General features: G+C 38.2%; 1 protein-coding gene across 4 annotated transcripts in view; it reads left to right on the top strand.

Moving 5' to 3' along the window:
- The window catches only part of washc5 (WASH complex subunit 5), a 152,007-nt gene that overhangs the window by 69,033 nt on the left and 61,505 nt on the right, over positions 1–21,469 (top strand). For all 4 annotated transcript variants that reach the window (XM_059013731.1, XM_034058882.3, XM_059013716.1 and 1 more), the window contains 3 exons: positions 6,126–6,238; positions 6,579–6,745; positions 7,126–7,201. In XM_059013731.1, the coding sequence (XP_058869714.1) occupies positions 6,126–6,238; positions 6,579–6,745; positions 7,126–7,201 (356 nt within the window). The remainder of the gene's footprint in view (positions 1–6,125; positions 6,239–6,578; positions 6,746–7,125; positions 7,202–21,469) is intronic.

The following is a 21,469-nucleotide window of genomic DNA, read 5'->3' as shown; positions in this document are numbered from 1 at the left end:
TTTTTTAACCTGAAAAAGGAAAACAAGGACCAGGGGTCACAAATGGAGATTAGATAAAGGGGCATTCAGAACAGAAAATATGAGGCACTTTTTTACACAGAGAATTGTGAGGGTCTGGAACCAACTCCCCAGTAATGTTGTTGAAGCTGACACCATGGGATCCTTTAAGAATCTGCTTGATGAGATTCTGGGATCAATAAGCTACTAACAACCAAACGAGCAAGATGGGCTGAATAGCCTCCTCTCTTTTGTAATCTTATGTTCTTATGAGTCCAGTCGAGAAGCCATGCTTCTCACCTTCCTCCGCATCCTCCTCCCCCAGTTCTCCCACGCCTTTTCTCCCTCCAAAACGGAGGAAGTAGAAAGCCTGCTGTTCCGTTTGGCAGACAGATATGATCTGGGAGTTCCTGTCACAACAGCAGGTTATTCTTACTGAACTGCTGCAAGAGTGCTCAACAGCTCCGGTACCATCGGTCTCTTCACAACTCGTCCCACCTGCCCCTGTGTAAACAAGGGCATGTGATCTAAGGGGTGATGTGCTATATTGTCACCACTGAGGAGGCTCATGAACAGGATATAGTGTTCCCATCTGATGATGCAGACTCTAACAGCGGCCAGCTTTTCTTGTCGGAAGAGTTTATGCCCCTGATACAGCGGGCTACTTCAGTTTTGCAACCTACAGCACAGTGGCACTCGCTAAGCCCCAGTTTCACCAGAAATCCACTTCTCATGGCCCCTGGAACAATATAACAGTTCTGTTTTCTGCCGTTTGGCCTCTCTATAGCTCCATGCATACTTGCAAAGTGCATGGAGGCTATACTGGCCCCATTGAGACTCAGAGGCATCAGGGTTCTCAACTACCTGGACAACCTGCTCATTTGTTCAGAGTCTCCACACAGGTACACAAACACTCAGAGCTCATTACCAACCACCTACATCGGTTAGGCCTGAAGGGAGAATTATGCAATGAGCCAGTTAGTGCCCACCCAAATAGTTACCTGTCTAGGGGTGCGCCTGGACTCTGGGCTCATGTTGGCCTCCATGTCAGACGACAGACTGGAGAGAATAACCACCTGCCGTGAATTTGTAACGTTCAATATAAGGGAACAGCCTTGTTTCTAGCAGTTCAACTCTTCAGATGATGTTCTCGTTCTCCCCAAAGGTGAGTAATTGGTCCTTGTGACAGACAGCGAATTAATCCAGTCGGAAGTCAGCCATCCAAAGAGGGGGCGAAGCCACAATACTAGAAGTTGGCGCCTTACTGCGGTAGGTGATGTGTCAGTCATGGATTGGAGGAGACGTGATTGTACTTGCTACCAAAGGGGGCGTGACTGAAAGTATCTGGGGATGTGGCCGAGCGATCTGTTCCTTTTGTTATGGTTGTGAAAGACCTGTAAATGACTGTGAAAGGCAAAAGTAACCTATCTGTCTGTCTTTAACTGTCACCCTTATCATTCATAGAAGACTAAATCTGGGAGCTGTTGCTATTCAGCCAGCATCAACCCTGGACTGCACTGCACTACTGTTTCACTGTTACTGTATCAGTGTCTGCTCCAGGACTTATAGACTGAGGGTCAATTTTAGGAGGGACGATTTCTTCAGTGAGGGGGTAGATATGTTTGATTCAGAACCAACCACCATTTCTTATTTTTGTTTGTTTTAAATATGCCAACAGAGTTTACTGATCTTTTGTTTCTGAAGAACAAAAAATAAAACTGTAAAGTTGTAGATACAACCAAGGTGTCTGCAATAATCACTGTCAATTTTCGGGAAAATATTGGTAAATGTGTCCCAGTGATGCTGGTGTATCACTGAATAGAGGATATTCATTGTACCAAATCACATTAGAACAGGGGTTTTCAATCTTTTTAAGCTGCATACCCCTTTCCAAAATATGTGGTTGACTGCGTATCCCCATCTGAGAGTCATAATAAAATGAAAACAGAAAAAGGTCTGTACAATAACATCATGATACAACAAAACGCACAAGCCTTGGAGTGTGTGATGGATACAATTGTAAAACCTTACAGTATTATAACAGGAAAAAAATGTATTATTTACATATGGATAAAAATAGTCCCTCCAAACAGGTTTCTAGTTGTTGGAAATATCAACATGTTATTGTAATTACTAATTAAAATCAACGAAGCCTCCGTGCTAGCCTCAATCACTCAGAAATGACACAGGACTATTCTGTGATAAAATGGCAATCATGTATTTTTGGCACAAGACATTTTTGGCGTTTTTAATCTGACGGTATTTCGTCTTTGCTAGTAATATTCTTGTATTGAGCCAAAAACGTACTCTCACACCAGACATAACCACTTGTAAAATTAGACCACATGGCAATACTTTGGTTTCTGATTGGCTATACATTCTGTATTTTGAAATGAACCAATAATATACAATAAACTTTAATTGGGTCATTGAAAAAAATAAATATCGATTTGCAGGCACGAACGCACACAGGAAATAAAACTGAAGTTAGACTAGGCTTTTAGTTTTTTTAAAATATGTATTTTTTTTTATCCCAAAGACAGACTGCAGTAACCGCCGAACTGTGTTTTATAAGACATTTAAACAGGGCTTATTTCGAACGTACATATTTAATATGTAAATTAGTCATGTGTGCACTGAATGCTCTGTCACGTTGATTACAAGACAAAAATTTGCAATAGATTGGCAAGTGGTACTAAATAAAATGCGTTGTCCGCCATTTCAGAATTTTTCCCAGTTTGAAAACCGCTGCATTAGAAGAAACCACATTATATTTTGGACAGTTTTCAAAACAATTTTTGCTTTATTTTTACAATGCATTTTGATGTTGTTGATATGATAAACGCGTATATCTGCTTCAGGTACTCCTATTTAATTTTTTTCACGGTTAAACGATGGCTTGTGTTACATAGAACACTAAAAATAAAATGTATTAAGTTAGTTTTGTGGATTTGCTATATTTTAACATATTTTAATACTGCACATAATTATATGGTTTAGAAAATGCTACTTACCAAAACCGTGACTGCACGTGAACTGTGTTACATAATAACTTCCTTTATTCTGATTCCGGTGGTGTTTTCTCAATGCAAGATGTATTGTAGGCATATATACAGTGCTGTATAAAGCCACATACACTGTGTGTGTGTGTGTGTGTGTGTGTATATACAGATATAGATATAGATATACAGTGCCTTGCAAAAGTATTCAGACCCCTGACCAATTCTTTCATATTACTGAATTACAAATGGTACATTGAAATTTTGTTCTGTTTGATATTTTATTTTAAAACACTGAAACTCAAAATCAATTATTGTAAGGTGACATTGGTTTTATATTGGGGAAATATTTTTAAGAAAAATAAAAAACTAAAATATCTTGCTTGCATTCAACCCCCACATATTAATATTTGGTAGAGCCGCCTTTCGCTGCAATAACAGCTTTAAGTCTTTTGGGGTAAGTATGTACCGGCTTTGCACACAGTGTTGGAGTGATTTTGGCCCATTCTTCTTGGCAGATTTGCTCCAGGTTGTTCAGGTTGGTTGGACGATGCTTGTGGACCACAATTTTCAAATAATGCCACAGATTCTCAATGGGATTGAGATCAGGACTTTGACTGGGCCACTGCAGGACATTCACCTTTTTGTTCTTGAGCCACTCCAATGTTGCTTTGGCCTTGTGCTTGGGATCATTGTCCTGCTGAAAGGTGAATTTCCTCCCAAGCTTCAGTTTTTTAGCGGACTGAAGCAGGTTCTCTTGCAGTATTTCCCTGTGTTTTGCTCCATCCATTCTTCCTTCAATTTTAACAAGATTCCCAGTCCCTGCTGATGAGAAGCATCCCCACAGCATGATGATGCTGCCACCACCATACTTCACTGTAGGGATGGTGTGTCTTGAGGCATGGGCAGTGTTAGGTTTGCGCCACACATAGCGCTTTGAGTTTTGGCCAAAAAGCTCTATCTTGGTCTCATCTGACCACAAAACCTTTTCCCACATCGCAGCTGGGTCACTCTCATGCTTTCTGGCAAACTCCAGACGTGCTTTCAGATGGTACTTTTTGAGTAATGGCTTGTTTCTTGCCACCCTCCCATACAGGCCAGGGTTATGCAGAGCTCTTGATATGGTTGACTGGTGCACCATTACTCCACTCCCAGCCACTGAACTCTGTAGCTCCTTCAAAGTGATTGTTGGCCTCTCTGTGGCTTCTCTCACAAGTCTCCTTCTTGTTTGAGCGCTGAGTTTTGAGGGACGGCCTTTTCTTGGCAGTGCCTGGGTGGTGTGATGCAGCTTCCACTTCCTGATTATTGATCCAACTGTGCTCACTGGGATATCCAAACACTTGGATATTATTTTGTACCCTTTCCCTAATCTATGCATTTGTATTACTTTATCTCTAACTTCTGTAGAATGCTCTTTGGTCTTCATTTTCCTTCAGATTCACAGCCTGACCAATGATCCTTCAACAGTGGGGTTTTTATCCAGAAAATGTGACAGCAACTTTAATGGTTCACAGGTGGAGGCCAATGGAAGGTAATTGTGTCCTCGTTAGGGCAATTTCTTTCATCGGTGTAAACTGGGAGCTTCCACAGCACAGGGGTTGAATACTTATGCAAGCAAGATATTTCAGTTTTTTTATTTTTCTTAAATATTTCCCAACATAAAACCAATGTCACCTTACAATAATTGATTTTGAGTTTCGGTGGTTTTAAAATAAAATATCAAACAGAACGAAATTTCAATGTACCATTTGTAATAACCATTTCAGTAATATGAGAGAATTGGTCAGGGGTCTGAATACTTTTGCAAGGCACTGTATATATATCATGCCGTTATAGGCTGGCGAAATGGCCAAGAGACAGTTGGTGCTTAACACATACTGAATTATTTTGGCCCTGAATTTTAGTATTTTATGTCCTAGAAAAGACATATTTCACATACTTTATAATGTTACTGTAGGCTTTTTTTTTTTTTTAATCAATGATGCGGTTTTCATTTTACAAATCTGCTGCACTTTGTCTATAAACTGTACTGCAGTACACAGAAGTACACATTTCTCCCATTCACTTGCTAGGTCGCTCCATATCTCTAAACATCAGACCGATATTTTGTCTAGCAAGTAGATAAGTTTACAGTGGATGAAATTCACGGTATTTTTAAGCACAAATATAATAGCATACATTTCAACAGTCACTGCCGAAGCTGATTACTTATACTTCCAGAAGTAAGGTAGGGTGTAACAGGGATGCAAGGTTATATTTGCGCCAGGCGATGTTGTTAACAAGCCTAATGATGTTATCCAGGCTTTACTGTGAAACTGAATGTATAACCAGGGTGTGAGCGCATTCTACTGGACTGGAGAATTAATGGCACGGGAGTTTAATTATGAAAACGCAAATGTAAACAAACAAGTAAAAAAGATCAGCCTGTCGTCAGACATGTCATGTTAATATGAAATGCATTAATTTACTGCGTATTGGTATTGCGTGTGTTCTGGGAAGGGGGACACACGGGTGCGTTAAGAGAAATTCAGCGGGACATTTTTTTTATTTCAGGGGGGCAATGGCGCGCCTAGCACGAACACTGCTGTATAATTCACCACTTACACAAGGAGCACTCACTGTTGTGATTCGTGACCGTGTCTGTGTATAGTGAGTGTTATTATTTCGGGACTGAACCCCATGGTTTTGACTGGTTTTACGCATCGCTGTGGTATAGTCGGGCTTATTATTTAAAGCAACAAATAAAGCTTAGTTTTCACCATTGGAACTATTGTTGGACTGTTAAGGACTGCATCGCCTCTACACTTGTGCACTACAAACCACTTTGCCACAGGCCTATTTCATAAATCTGTGTAAGTAAACAGAAATCTAGCAAGTCCGCAAAGGCATAGTGTGAAATTGAACATGGCCGATCGCAGCTACCCAAAGACCGCTAGAGGATTTGAACATAGGCGATAGAGGCTGCAAAGGGGTTAAATTGTAAATTACAAATCTCGTCCTCTCCATTCATTTACTCATGTTAATGGCAAGTAATACAACTATAGTGTTTGCTCTACATGGTTTTGTATTGTCACCTTTCATAATCTTTTAAAAGAAAAAGCCTTATAGATATTTTTCTTTGGGAAATAGAAAACCTCCAGGCGTGGTTCAGAGAGATATCAAAGCAGATCTTGTCTCTGAACTATGAGGACTCCACGGCTGCGGGGAGGAAAACCGTCCAGCTGATCCAGGCTTTAGAAGAGGTATGAACTACATTGTCTGAGGTCTGGAAGCATGGTGGTGCTTGGCGCTTTACAATTTATGGATTCACATAGACTACTGTAGGATATCAGTCTTTTTTTTTGTTTGTTTTGTGTAAGAACTTTGATTTTTATTTGGGTCCGTTAAAAAGCCGTCCGCTATAATTAACCTTTTATATCTTGGATCATTTTTGCATACCTGCGGAATACATGATGTCTTTAGCCCTTCTACAGTTGGTGTGCCTAAAAAATACTGTAATGCTAATAAAAGTTTTATTCACAGTGTCTTCTGTGCCTGTAGTTATTGTTGAGATGCTGTAACTTTGCCATGGTGCTGTAACAGGTGCAGGAATTTCACCAGCTGGAATCCAACCTACAGGTTTGCCAATTTCTGGCAGACACTCGTAAGTTCCTCCATCAAATGATTCGCACTATAAACATCAAAGAAGAGGTGCTGATCACAATGCAGATCATTGGAGACTTGTCGTATGCTTGGCAGCTCATTGACAGGTAATGATAGCATTACACTTTTCACTTTATTATGAAGGACTTTGTTCTGAGAGATTCTGATTCTGAACACGCTTTTGGGAAAAGGGGAACATCACACGAGTGCGTGTGTTTTTTTATAAAATTGGATATTTCACCTTGGCATCAAACATACAATACATATGTAGCACCGTTTAAAAAAAAATAAAAAAAAATAAAAAAAAATACAAAATAAAATGTACTTGCACAAAGAGTAGAGTATAGTCAGTTTGTAAATTATTGTTTGATTTTAGATCAAGATTAATTTTCTGTATTTATTACCTTAGATCCCTCTTAGAAAAAATAATTAATGTTGGACAAATTCAGAAGTTTTTTATACCTTTTTTTTTTTTTATTGCCCACAGTTTCACGTCAATCATGCAAGAGAGCATCAGAGCAAGTCCATCCATGGTGACAAAACTGAGAGCCACTTTCCTAAAGGTTTGTATAGAAGGCTTGGTGATAAATGATCATTATACTTTAATATGAAAGGATGGTGTTGCAGATCATTATGTACATTTTAGTTTGAATTCAGATTTGTGCTATGTTTTTACGCTTCAATGTTTTAATACTCGTGAGTGTGGCCCTCGTGTCACACTGGGTTGACTAAATAGATGACAAAGGATAGTTTTAATATATATTTGTAGTTCCCTTTCAAGTATGAAATGTAACTATTACCGAATGGGATATATCTCTTTTTAGCCTGAATTACCTGAGCACTTATATCATAGCTGCTCCTTGAAGAGCCCTGCTTGCGTCAGGCGCTGTCTCCACCCCCAGTAGATAAACACGACTGGCTCATGGAGATCAGTGCCATTTTTCTTTCAGGCTGCCTGAGGAAGGAATGGGCTCTGACTTTGTCAAAACTAAGGAGATAAGTTAATATATTCACTTTCTCTCATTTCAAAATTGAAATAATTTCACTTCCATTTTTAGCGTATAATTCTTTCTTAGCCTAGGCTCTGATTAAAGTAACGTCCTCGGCTCTCTTCCTTGCTGCTCGGGTGGCACCTTTTCCTATATAATATGTAGGGCTTGAAGTTTTTGTGTTTTAACCAATTTTAATAACTGAAAAAACACCCCCGAAGACCTATTTTGGAAGATTAGTTTTTTAATTTTAAATATATTTTAAATAATGTCAATCCATTCATTACTCTCTTTCTACATAAAGAAAACGTCTTTCAATTTTGTGCACTAAATAATATACGGCATTTGCGTCACTATGTAATTTGCTTAGCAACGGGCTTAACCACGAACCCAAACAAACCAGAAACATGGCATCGGCAGTTATTTTTTATGGTGTTGCGGTTTTATTCAGTGATGAACCGAAAGTTATTATAAATGTAAAACCTGCTGTACAGCTATGCTTCTACTAATGCATATTCTAGTTTTTCTTTTGTACAACGACTGCCTTATTATTAGGCTTTCAAGCCAAAGGCATGGGGAAGCCTATTGTTATTGCTGTGTTCATTTGGCTTCCAAGCCAAAGGCTGGGAAGCCTATTGTTATTGCTGTGTTTATTATTATTATTAGGCTTCCAAGTTCCATTTTGTACATAGTGAGCACATGTCCATGATTAATTCTACTTGAGGAAAAATTGATCTGTCACATGGTGTGGTAGCTATGTTGGATTTTGCGTAAAACACTTAAATAACAACTCCTCATGAGCCCTTTGGCCGATTTGACATAAATCTTGGGTATACGTTATCTTTGTACTGTCCTCTAAAGTTAGTCAGGAAAAGTTCCTACATCAACAAACATGACCACCATGAGCCAATCAATATGGGTGACATGCCAGTTTTGTCAGTTTTTCACCCTGAAATGACACATTCCCACCACTGGGGACAGCTGTTAACATGGACAAGTCTGCAAGGTATAGAAAAAATATAGCAAGGTATAACGAGGTATAGAAAAAAGTATGTTTGTAATTTAGTAGATGTGACTTCTGTTTTACAAAACTGGTGTATTTTATATGAGCACTATAGGTAATGCAAGTAGTGTAATGTGTAATGCATAAATAGTTTTATATAGTGTGGTTAAGTTCTGCTAAAGGTCAAATTTAAAGCTGGCTGTAAAACTTCCCATAATTTCTTATTGACTGCAGATGGTTGTTATATAACATGCAGAGTTCTGATTGAAGCCAAAATGAGCATAAATGATGTAAGTATAATTATCTTTTACGGTTGTTCAAGGGAAGTTGCTACAGTACAACCAGTGATTCCAATATTTTGGCTGTGTCCGAAATGATTTGTGATAACGTTTCATCTATAAGAACCAATGCGCTTAAATTTCACACTAAGTGCTTGGAAGCCTTAAAGTAGCTCGCACCTCTAGTTGTTGTTATTATTATTATTATTATTATTATTATTATTATTATTATTCTTAGGTTTCCAAGCCAAAGGCTGGGGAAGCCTATTGTTTTTGTTATTATTATTATTATTATTATTATTCCCAAACAACATCGCAGAGTTATGAAAACGCATACGTAAGTAGATGCCTTTGGCTGGACAACCAAACTGGTGTACCAAATGAAAAAGTCATGGTTCGACCACCATCTTGGATCTCGTGGAAATTTTGGGAATTTTTCAAAACACTTGCCGTTAAAAACAACTTAAGGTGGAACTATGACAATGGCAGCAGATAGTGCAGCAATGGCCTATAAAAAACATATGTTCAATCGAGGTTGATTGAACAATTACTTTGCCCGCTACGCTGGATTGGCGCCAAATATTCAACAATCTTCTTGTCTTAAACCGCAAAGTCAATCGACACCTAAATTGGCACACATGTTCATGACCAGGTCCTTTCTACCGTTTGTAAAATCCATGCTTTTTTCGTTAGAAAACATGGCCGTGGCGCGCAAATAACCGTATCACGACAGCTATTTTCATACATTATGCATAAATCCAAGGTGCAATAAACTACAGTCATGAAACTTTATATGGCCATAGAGACTCACGTGAAGTACTGGTGATATGAAAATGACACATTTTGGTCACATGGTTTGGCGGCCATATTGATAATTGTAAAAAAAACTTTTACAACCCATAACAAGAACACCATTGCATATATGCTCTTCAATGTCAACACAATTGTACAGACCACTGGAAAGTAATAACTGCTGAAGTTTGAAACAGATTGCTCACACGGCGCGGCGGCCATATTGGAATTTACGTTGAAATTTTAACTTCTAGGGCGTGCCGACAGGGTCATAGTTAGTTATAATGGAACACATATAGGAAGTCATATGTGCTCTATGAAAAAATGTCATTGCCCGTGACCTCTGACCTCTCCTAAAGGTCAAACGTGATGCATGACATCAACATACGCAACTGGCTATAAAACTGCCTATAACTTCTTATCGGCTGCACCAAAACGCACACAATTTGACAAGGATGTAGAGGACACAATTAGCAAAGTTGTGATGATAACGTTTCATCTTGAATAACCAATGTGCTTAAATTTCACGATAACTGCTTGGAAGCCTTTATAGTTGGTAGCAACTCTAGTTATTATTAGGCTTCCAGGCCAGAATGGCCTGGAAGCCTATTGTTGTAAAGATTATTATTATTATTATTATTAGACTTCCAGGCCAGAATAGCCGGGAAGCCTATTGTTGTTGTAAAGATTATTATTATTATTATTATTATTATTATTATTATTATTATTATTAGGCTTCCAGGCCAGAATGGCCTGGAAGCCTATTGTTGTAAAGATTATTATTATTATTATTATTATTATTATTAGACTTCCAGGCCAGAATGGCCGGGAAGCCTATTGTTGTTGTAAAGATGATGATGATGATGATTATTATTATTATTATTATTATTATTATTATTATTATTATTATTATTATTATTATTATTATTATTATTATTTATTTTTTTCCTTCCTCCCAAATTACAAAAGCCTATAACTTTTAAATGGCTGCACCAAAACTCATGAAATTTGGCACGGATGTAGAGGACAATGGGATGTTGTGCCGTGGTCAGTATGGCGGCTTTTGGTCACATGGTGTGGCAGCCATCTTGGATTTAATGAAAATTTTGGGAAATTTTCAAATGTCTTCTCATGAACGGTAAATAGCTAAACAGCTGTGAAATTTTTTGTACATAGTGCGCTCATGTCCACGATTGATTCTACTTAAGGAAAAATGGATCGGTCACATGGTGTGGCCACTATGTTGGATTTTGCGTGAAACGCTTAAACAACTCCTCATGAGCCCTTTGGCCGATTTGATGTGAAACTTGGTTATACGTTATCTTTGTACTGTCCTCTAAAAAAGTTAGTCAGGAAAAGTTCCTACATCAACAAACATGACCGCCATGAGCCAATCAATATGGGTGACATGCCAGTTTTGTCAATTTTCACCCTGAAATGACACATTCCCACCACTGGGGACAGCTGTTAACATGGACAAGTCTGCAAGGTAAGAAAAAAAATTCCTAAAGCAGCCATTTTTCGCTGGTGTTTAACAACAGTTTTACTAACACATGTAACTTACAGTAATTACAGTGGAAAGGACTATATTTAGACGTACAGTATACAAACACATACTGTAAACTAAGAAAACATTTTCTGAAGAACTGTTGCAGCTGCATCCACGCGAAAAAAAACAAAAAAAACCTGGACTATGCTTTTATAAACTAACACAATCGAAACAATTAAATGCACAAAACATCAGCTTTACAAGTCACATGAATATAGTTTGCTTAAAAATCGTTATATAATTATTTTTATGACTGAACTGTGGTCAAACACAGTCACAAATCCTGAATCTGTACTGCGTGTGTAATCCATTTAAAAGATGCATGTGAGAAGGGGGTGGGGTGGTGGTGCGATTTTGGGGCTGTATCTTTCATTGAAATATTTATTTTTGGTAATCAAATGTATAGACAGAATGCGTCACAATCGCTTGCTCTATTAAATAGCGTTGTAACTGTAAAGATCGCATAGTTATTCATGGAGAATCCCCCCCAAAAATCGGACAATAGTATAATTCGAGCTTACCAGCTTGTCATCCGTAATGCTGTTTGTTTACTTATAACCTCGAGGACATGCAGGCAATACTGATAAACACAAAGAATTTGAAAAAAATGACCATCTTCTCGGGCTGTACAAAAATGTTCTGTAATCACATTTTTTTTTTTTACAACGCTGTCGTAGCTGAACAGAAGCCAAAAACAAAAAAATAATTCACTACTCGTTTTACTGATATGGCGTCTTTTTTAAATTTATTTCATAACTACAGTGATAGTTAGAATTATTAAGACTAAACTGATAAAACAACAATCGCAAATTCTGAATATGTGGCTACGAAGCCGGGCACCCCAGATAGCCAATCGTTACACTATTATTACTTTCTATTGCTTTACGAATGCACATTAAATGATAGTGGCATTAAAATATACAAGACCCAGTACTGTCTCTCTGGGTTCTGTTCCAGCTTCTTCTCTCCTCTGTCCTGTTTATAATTCCTTGGCATAGGATTCGAGTGGTGTTACTCATGAATCGTGCACATGTTATGTCCGAGTAGCGGTTTGGTCACAATTAAATATGGTGAATTGTGTATTTGCCAGGCACCCCTGATAGCCAATCGTTACACTATCACTTTCTATTGCTTTAAAAATGCACATTAAATGATAGTGGCATTAAAATATACAAGAACCAATACATGCTGTAGACTTTATATTGCAAAATTAAGAATAGGTCACCATACGCACACAAACTCAAACAGCGATTTCGAATTTAGAACAATGTTAGCCTCTTATATGCATTATTTTCAAAGTATATGACTGCATACTATTTTAAATTGTGTGCATCCAAATAAAATTTAAATTGGCTACTAACCAATAATTTTAATTTTTGTGCCAAAATTAACACAGCACAGTTGTGATGATAAAGCTTCATCTATAATAACCAATGCGCTTAAATTTTACAATAACTGCTTGGAAGCCGTAAAGTTGCTCGCAACTCTAGTTATTATTATTATTATTATTATTATTATTATTATTATTATTATTATTATTATTATTATTTTTCTGCCAAAACATGCTCAAAAACTCGAAATTCGGTACACTGGTAGATGCCTATGGATGATAGTGATATTCAGCAAATTTGCGCAAGTCACATGGTTTGGCAGCCATATTGGATTTTGCGGAAGTTGTTAAAACGCCTATGTATCGGAAACCGCTTACCGCAGAGTTCTGAAAATTGCTATGCATGTTGAGGGATAGTCCATGATTAACTGTTGTGAATATGAAGCTGATTGGTTCTGTGGTTTGGCAACCACATTGATTAATGACATAAAATTACCATAAAAATATAAAATCATCAAAATTCAAACATCATCTTCTCTGAAACCGCTTATCCGATTGAAACAAAAATTGGAATAAAACATCTCAGTATGGTCATCTGTTACGCTTGTTCAAGGGAAGTTGCTACTGTGAAAATCATGGCGTCCACGCGGCATGACATCATCAACATACGCAACTGGCTATAATTTATAATTTTCAAAAGTCTTCTCATATTTGTGCCAAAATTGACACAGTTAGCACAGTTGTTGTGATGATAATGATTCATCTATAATAAACAATGCGCTTAAATCTCATAACTGCTTGGAAGCCTTTATAGTTGCTAGCAACTCTAGTTGTTGTTTGTTATTATTATTATTAAAGCTATATAAATTACAAACCTTAGTACCATGATCAGTGTTTAATTCTGGAAAAAATAAATATCTTGTATGCTGATTTTAAATACTACAGTATTACTTGTATTGTAACAGTTAATGTATTTGCTTACGATTGTAAGTCGCCCTGGATAAGGGCATCTGCTAAGAAATAAATAATAATAATAATAATACAGTACGCTATTGTCATACGATGGGGTGGGTAGAAAAAAACGTGTTGTATGATACGCAAGGGGTAATGGGCTTAAATGAAATTTGTTACTTCTCACAATTCTTGGATTCAAAATGCATCCCGAGTTCTACATTGCTGGAATCCTAATGTGGACATCCTCACTTCAACACAGTAAGTTAACCTTTGTATATGTATTAGTGAAACGTACATTCAGTGTATTGTAGAAACTGAAAATTGATGTGTTTTGAGGGGTGTTTATTTTTACTAACCGATTTTGCCAAAAAATAATAAAAGCCTTGTCACATGTTCTAAATCGCTGCACTGCCTTACGGAATTTAAACTAAGTATCGGTAGCCATCTTGCTTACACTCACTTACAGATGTACAGCTGTAACTATGAAACTGAGTGACCAATTATTTGCAAAAAATACCATAGTAGTAGGTAGACATGCCGATTTTGGATGGAGAACAATTAAATGGACTGGAAGATAGCAAGACAGAAAAAAATACAACAAAAGAATCGCTGTCTTTATGCTCACTCACCCCGACTTTGTCACTTCAAATGTATTTTAACAGTTTGTAAACGCTAAAGAAAAACGGACACTTGTGCACATTATCCACCCTTCTCTGACAAAGAAAATTACTGAAATCTGAGACGTTGCTGAATTTATTTTTATTCCGCACGTCTTCTGCTCAGTGTGTCTGCACTGATAGGAAGAATAAAAATAACTTGGTGCTGTCTCAACTCCACCCCCTGGTGTATTTTTTCAATGGCAATATGCACACTATCAAAAAAATGATTTACTTTCTTTTACATGTGTAGTTCAAAGTTATACACGGGACTACTTTATTGGTGTAAGGATATTTAATAAACATACTTTTTGCCTTAAATATTTTTTAAATTTTTTTTTCATGTTTTTTTCGTTTTTACATTGAATATAAAGACTTCTCTGGGGTTGGTATATTTGATGTATACGGATGCCCAGCCAGACCTCATTACATACATCTATATTTGCAAAAAACTTTAATGCATCAGTTAGGGTTGATATTAAATGACAAAGTAGGGAAATACAAGCACCCCTTACAAGTAGGGGAAGGGGCAAGGCAACACAAGCAACCACAGACAGCTATCATCCGTTAAGACGAAAAACATACGTCCCTGCAGACAAAAACCAAGAGACGTCCATCTGCACTACATAAGGATGGATATTTACAGAACGCATGTGTGTGCTATCTAATCCTAAAACACTGGAGAATACAAAACATTCTGTTATTACAGCCCAACTGTGATGGGGAGGCCATCCCTCCCATTAAACTGTATTTTGTTGCTGCTCATCCAGTTTAACACTGAAAAACTTGGTTGATCCGTGTTGTTGGTGCTGCTCTCTCAAACTGACATCACAGCACATTTCACTTACCTGTGTAAACGCAGTTTCATAACAGTGTACCTCATACACTTCCATTTTATCATTGTGTCATACATCTGTCGCATGGGTGTCCTGTTCTTAGTGTTCCCGTACCCCCTATCCATGTTACTATGAATGCTATTGCCGGCCCATAACCCCTTCCTCCTTTGCAAAAGACTGTATTATGCCATTGAACATCTACAGTTCCATACAACTGAAGGTTATACTAACACATAGATTCATATTACAGCACTATTGATAGTCCATGCACCTGTGTCTCACGATCTACCGTGCATATACACTTCCTCATGTTGCCCTGCATAAGATTACCCCAACCCCCACTCATTGGATGTCACACGAGCATTGATCATGGTAGGGGAATTCATAAAGGTACAGTTTGATGTTGGTGCCACAATTATGCATCTGTCTCCCTACTAGACCTGCATAAGCAGTGCCCAGATGTACACGACCTCCAACACACTGGCATGGCAGTAGACCTCATACACCAAGTGGACCATGATGATGGATGTCTCTTGTGTTATCTGCAGAGAGTTGTTGAGTCTTAACTGATGATGGCTGCTTGTAAGGGGGTGGGAAAGAATGCAGAGTTAGGGTTAAAAACCCTAACCACGCATTTCCCTACTTTTTTGTCGCTTTTATATCAACCCTAACTGATGCATTGACAGTTTTTTTTTGCAAAGAATTTCTTTCCTTTTTAAGAATATGTTTATATTTATAGCTAGAAAGCCTGTATATTCTATTATATAGCACAAAAATAAAACTGACTATTTGTAAACCTGATTAAACACGTTACAGGTTTATATATAGTACACATGATTAGTTTTTCTTCAGCTATTCACACAAAGTGTTTAGCGATCTTAGCCCCCCCCCCCCCCCCCCCCCAGCAGCTCAACCTAAAGAAAAACCTTTTGAAAATAAATACATCAGCATCAAAGTCTGAATCAGTAAAAAATGTATTATTTTTCAACAAAACATTCTAGCATTATTTTAAGATGACTGTGAAGAAGTAACAGTATTCCAAATATTTTAATAAATCAGTTGTGTAACAAGATTAACTCAATTTAGTTAAAATGAATAGCTTCGACTTAGTCACAAAACATATTAATCATAGGCATCAATTGGATTTTTAAATTTAATGTTAACACGTACAAAACATTGTGGATACGAATAAGGGAAAAACCTGAAAATAGCAACTTCGACAACAGCTAATAACAGATATCCGGCTTAAAGAGCATTGAAAGCAAGAGAGAACAAGTGGGTCTTGAGAGTTGATTTGAAGCGAGCGACTGTGGGAGCTACACGCACTAAAGCTGGGAGAGAGTTCCAGAGAGTCGAGGCCATGAAGCTAAAAGAGCACTCTCTGAGTGTGGTGTACTTTTGCTTGGGTATAACAAGCAAGCCTGAGTCAGAGGACCTCAGCTTGCGTGCAGGGACATAGCGGGTCATCAGGTTGGAGAGATACTCTGGACCTGCGTGATGAAGGGCCTGTAGGCAAGCAGGAACATTTTGAAAGTAATCCTGAAATGTACAGGTAGCTAGTGCAGCTGGGTAAGACCGGGGGTAATGTGATCATGTTTTTTACAGCGGCATTTTGAACCAGTTGCAGTCGGTTTATGGTGCGTGACGGAAGACCACCATAGAGAGAGTTGCAGTAGTCGAGAGCAGATGAATGCATGACAGAGTATCTCTGCATCCAGGAGGGAAAGATAGAGACAGACCTTTTGAGATGTTTCGGAGGTGGTAGAAGGAGGATTTGACTACAGAGGAGATTTGGGCATCAAAGGAGAGATTACTATCCAGAAGTACACCAAGGCTTCTTACAGTGGGGGAAGGCAGCAGCAGACCGTTTCCAAGGTTCAAGGCAGCAATATTAAGATTGAGTTGAGTTTTTGATCCTACTAGTGAAGTTCAGATTTGTTAGTGTTGAGCTGAAGAAATCCAGGCCTCCATGTCTTGGACGCAAGTTGAGAGCCGGACCATGGCAGAGGGACATCCAGAGTCTAGTTTTTAGGTAGAGCTGGGTGTCATCTGCATAGGAGTGAAATCATGAAGCTATGTTGGCGGATGAGGTGACCCAAGGGAAGCATGTAGATGTTGAAGAGAAGATGCCCAAAAACAGACCTTTGAGGGACACCGCAAGTGACCGGGTTTGCGTCAGTGCTGCTTCCATCATAGAAAACGGACTGCATGCGTACAGATGGGTAAGAGGACAGCCATGAGAGACAGGTTCCAGGGATCCCAGCATACTTCTGAAGGCGGTCAAGAAGGATGCTATGATCTTTGGTATCAAAAGCAGCAGTTAGGTCAAGGAGGACAAGGGTAGAGGGAGCAGCAGCATCAGTATTAAGCAGATCACCATATACATTCAGAGCAGAGCAGTTTCAATACTGCGATGTGCTGGAAGCCAGACTGCAGAGATTCAAGCAGATTGTTATCTGTGAGATGTTTCATCACTTGGCTGGCTACAGCCCTTTCAAGAGTTTTGGAGAGAAAAGGAAGATTGGATATGGGACAGAAATTAGATAGACAGCTGGATCAAGGGAGGGTTTTTTTTTTTTAGAGAATATTTGGTTTACCATGTCATAAGAACATAAGAAAGTTTACAAACGAGAGGAGGCCATTCAGCCACCCATCGATAGCTCAGCTGGTTGAGTGGATAATCATAATGGCAATCCTGGCATTTATGTTGCTGGTTCATTTCTGGTGTGATTTCTCTTTCAATCCTAGGTGGGGGACACTGCTGCTGTACCCTTGAGCAAGGTACTTTACCTAGATTGCTCCAGTAAAAACCCAACTGTATAAATGGGTAACTGTATATATGTGATATCTTGTAACAATTGTAAGTCGCCCTGGATAAGGGCGTCTGCTAAGAAATAAATAATAATAATAATAATATTATTATTATTATTATTATTATTATTATTATTATTATTATTATTATTATTATTATTATTATTAATAATAATAATCTTGCTCGTTTGGTTGTTAGTAGCTTATTGATCCCAGAATCTCATCAAGCAGCTTCTTGAAGGATCCCAGGGTGTCAGCTTCAACAACATTACTGGGGAGTTGGTTCCAGACCCTCACAATTCTCTATGTAAAAAAGTGCCTCCTATTTTCTGTTCTGAATGCCCCTTTACCTAATCTCCATTTGTGTTTCTTTTCTCAGCTTGAAAAAGTCCCCTGGGTCGACATTGTCTATACCTGTTAGGATTTTGAATGCTTGAATCAGATCACCGCGTAGTCTTCTTTGTTCAAGACTGAATAGATTCAATTCTTTTAGCCTGTCTGCATACGACATGCCTTTTAAACCCGGGATAATTCTGGTTGCTCTTCTTTGCACTCTTTCTAGAGCAGCAATATCCTTTTTGTAACAAGGTGACCAGAACTGAACACAATATCTAGGTGAGGTCTTACTAACGCATTGTAAAGTTAACATTTCTTCCCTTGATTTAAATTCAACACTTCTCACAATATATCCGAGCATCTTGTTGGCCTTTTTTTAAGCTTCCCAACATTGTCTAGATGAAGACATTTCTAAGTCAACATAAACTCCTAGGTCTTTTTCATAGATTCCTTCTTCAATTTCAGTATCTCCCATATGATCTTTTATAATGCACATTTTTATTGCTTGCGTGCAGTACCTTACACTTTTCGCTATTAAATGTCATTTGCCATGTTTCTGCCCAGTTCTGAATGCTGTCTAGATCATTTTGAATGACCTTTGCTGCTGCAACAGTGTTTGCCACTCCTCCTATTTTTGTGTTGTCTGCAAATTTAACAAGTTTGCTTAGTATACCAGAATCTAAATCATTAAAATGTAGATTAGGAATAGCAGAGGACCTAATACTGATCCCTGTGGTACACCACTGGTTACCTCGCTCCATTTTGAGGTTTCTCCTCTAATCAGTACTTTCTGTTTTCTACATGTTAACCACTCCCTAATCCATGTGCATGCATTTCCTTGAATCCCTACTGCGTTCAGTTTGAGAATTAATCATTTATGTGGGACTTTGTCAAAAGCCGCCTGGAAATCTAAATAAACCATGTTGTATGCTTTGCAATTATCCATTGTCGATGTTGCATCCTCAAAAAAATCAAGCAGGTCAGTTAGACACGATCTCCCTTTACTAAAACCATGCTTACTGTCTCCCAGTATACTGATACCGTACAGGTAATTTTCCATTTTAGATCTTATTATAGTTTCCATAAGTGTACATATAATAGAAGTCAGGCTTATTGGTCTGTAGTTACCTGGTTCGGTTTGTCCGTGTCCTCCTTTGTAAAAACCTGTGAAAAGTAATCATTTAATATATTTGCTATTTTTTTCTTCGTCTGTGATTTTGCCATTTGTGTCTCTTAGACACAATGTCCCATAGATATGATTTCTGAGAAGTACTTCACCCTGGTAGCAGCAAGCACACGTCTGTATCTACTGAGGTGATCGGTCAAAATCTCTCCGTGAACTGTTAGTTCAGATCACCTCCATATGCTCTCAGACTTGCGGCAGGCAGACTTAAGCAGTCGAAGATCGAGGGTATACCATGGACAGTTGCGATGTTTCTTCACTGTTCTGGTTGTAAGCGGGGCAACTGATCGATAATCTGAGTAAGGGTGGCGTTGTAGAGGGTCACTGCATCATCGACCGAAGACGGAAGAGTACCAGTCAGAGGGGAAGAAGAGACACGTTCCTAGAGCATTCTAGGGTTTAGCAGATTTTTGGGACCATAGGGAAATAACAGTATCAGTAGTAGCTGAAGGTGCAGGAAGATTAATATTGGCAGTGATTTAAGAAATGGTCAGAAAGAGAGATATCTGAGACCTGAGAGATTGGAGATATCAAGACCACTGGTGATGAGCAGATCCAGGGTGTGTCTACCTGTGTCAGTGGGAACGTGGACAGATTTGAGAGATTCCAGACAGTCCAGGTGCGTGACAAAGTTGGCCACTAGAGGGGAAGATGGCTAATCGACATGGATGTTGAAGTTAGTCAGTTGAAGTGCACGCTTTGTCCAGGGGATCCAGACATTAGGTGTCAGAGTGGGAATGAGGCCTCTACGGCTATCAACCAGCACATGGGTTAAATATATAAAAACATCTTGCTATACAGTACAGACCATTGTAAATCAAGGCTATGTTTATTGTATTTTGCCAGTATTGCATGTACAGTTGTAATTTATTAGAATACAGTGAATTAGCAGTACAGCTATGGCCACAAGTTTTGCATCTCTATATAATTAAATCATTTTACTTCAGAGTTGAATGAAGCCTGTGGAGTAATGCTACATTAACCTACTGGATTCCATACTGCTTTGTCATTTTCCATACTTAGTGAAAAACTGTGACGTTAAAATGTGACATTTCGAAATCCAACATGCCCTAAATACTACTGTACAACTATTATGGCTTCCAGTAGACTCTTGATTACATGATGTTTTAAATAAAACATCTAAATTATGTTAATCTAGGCTGTTTTTTTTTGTTTTTTTTTAATTGTCTCAAACCAAAAAAAAAAAAAACATAATAGTTTTACTATAACCATTAAAATATTTAATATATAAAATGTAATACACTGTTAGCTTTTTGGATGTTCGCACTCATGAACAAAAACTAATACATTTATCTTAGTATAAAAGTATAATTTAATATTAAAAATAATAATAATTTCGATCCACTGATCTTTGGCGTGCTTGGTAGACGTGCTAACCTCTACACTACGGACTGCAGCTTCATGCCTGCCCCTTATTATTAGCCAAGGACCCGGTGGCGGTTAATGGTTGTTATTTCGGTTTTCACTGAAAAAACCAAACAAGTCAGTCCCATATTCCAGTAGAGGGAGAGCAGAGGAACAAAATGAGGAGTCTCTTGTCGTTCGAACTGGAACAGAGGCTGAGATGTCAGCAATTTATATGTAAGGGAGGTACCTCACACTGCTGCCCCGGGAAGTGCTGTCTTTCTAGGGCAAACCTCTCCCGAGCACTTGGTGGTGGCTGTCTACAATTTTTTTTTTTTTTCCCTCCAGAGTACATATTTTTTTGCTAGAATGAAAGAATGTCACGAAAGAAGATTCCCCCATGACATGAAATTCTAAGTTATTTTTTCACCAGAGTACTTCTGTTTTCGCCAGAACAGCTGCTTTTTTTCATGAGAAGAATTCCTTTTTCGTGAGACGTGATGAAAAAAAGATTTAAAAAGAAAAAATAAACACATTTCCCACTCCACAAAATGAAAAGACAACATGTCAATCTTATGGAGTCCCAATTGTTTTCAGACCTGTCAATGTTTACAAAAGATAATGATTTTCAGACGAACGAACAAAACATTTTTTCTAACAAGATTAGACCCTCGCGAAAAAGAATATTTTGTTGTGTTGCCAATTCCTTTTTTGAGATCAAGCATTTACAAGACCTGTACTGAGCATGC

This window comes from Acipenser ruthenus, chromosome 3 (assembly GCF_902713425.1).
Source record: "Acipenser ruthenus chromosome 3, fAciRut3.2 maternal haplotype, whole genome shotgun sequence".
Classification (NCBI taxonomy): Eukaryota; Metazoa; Chordata; class Actinopteri; order Acipenseriformes; family Acipenseridae; genus Acipenser; species Acipenser ruthenus.
This window is presented reverse-complemented; position numbering and strand designations above follow the sequence as displayed.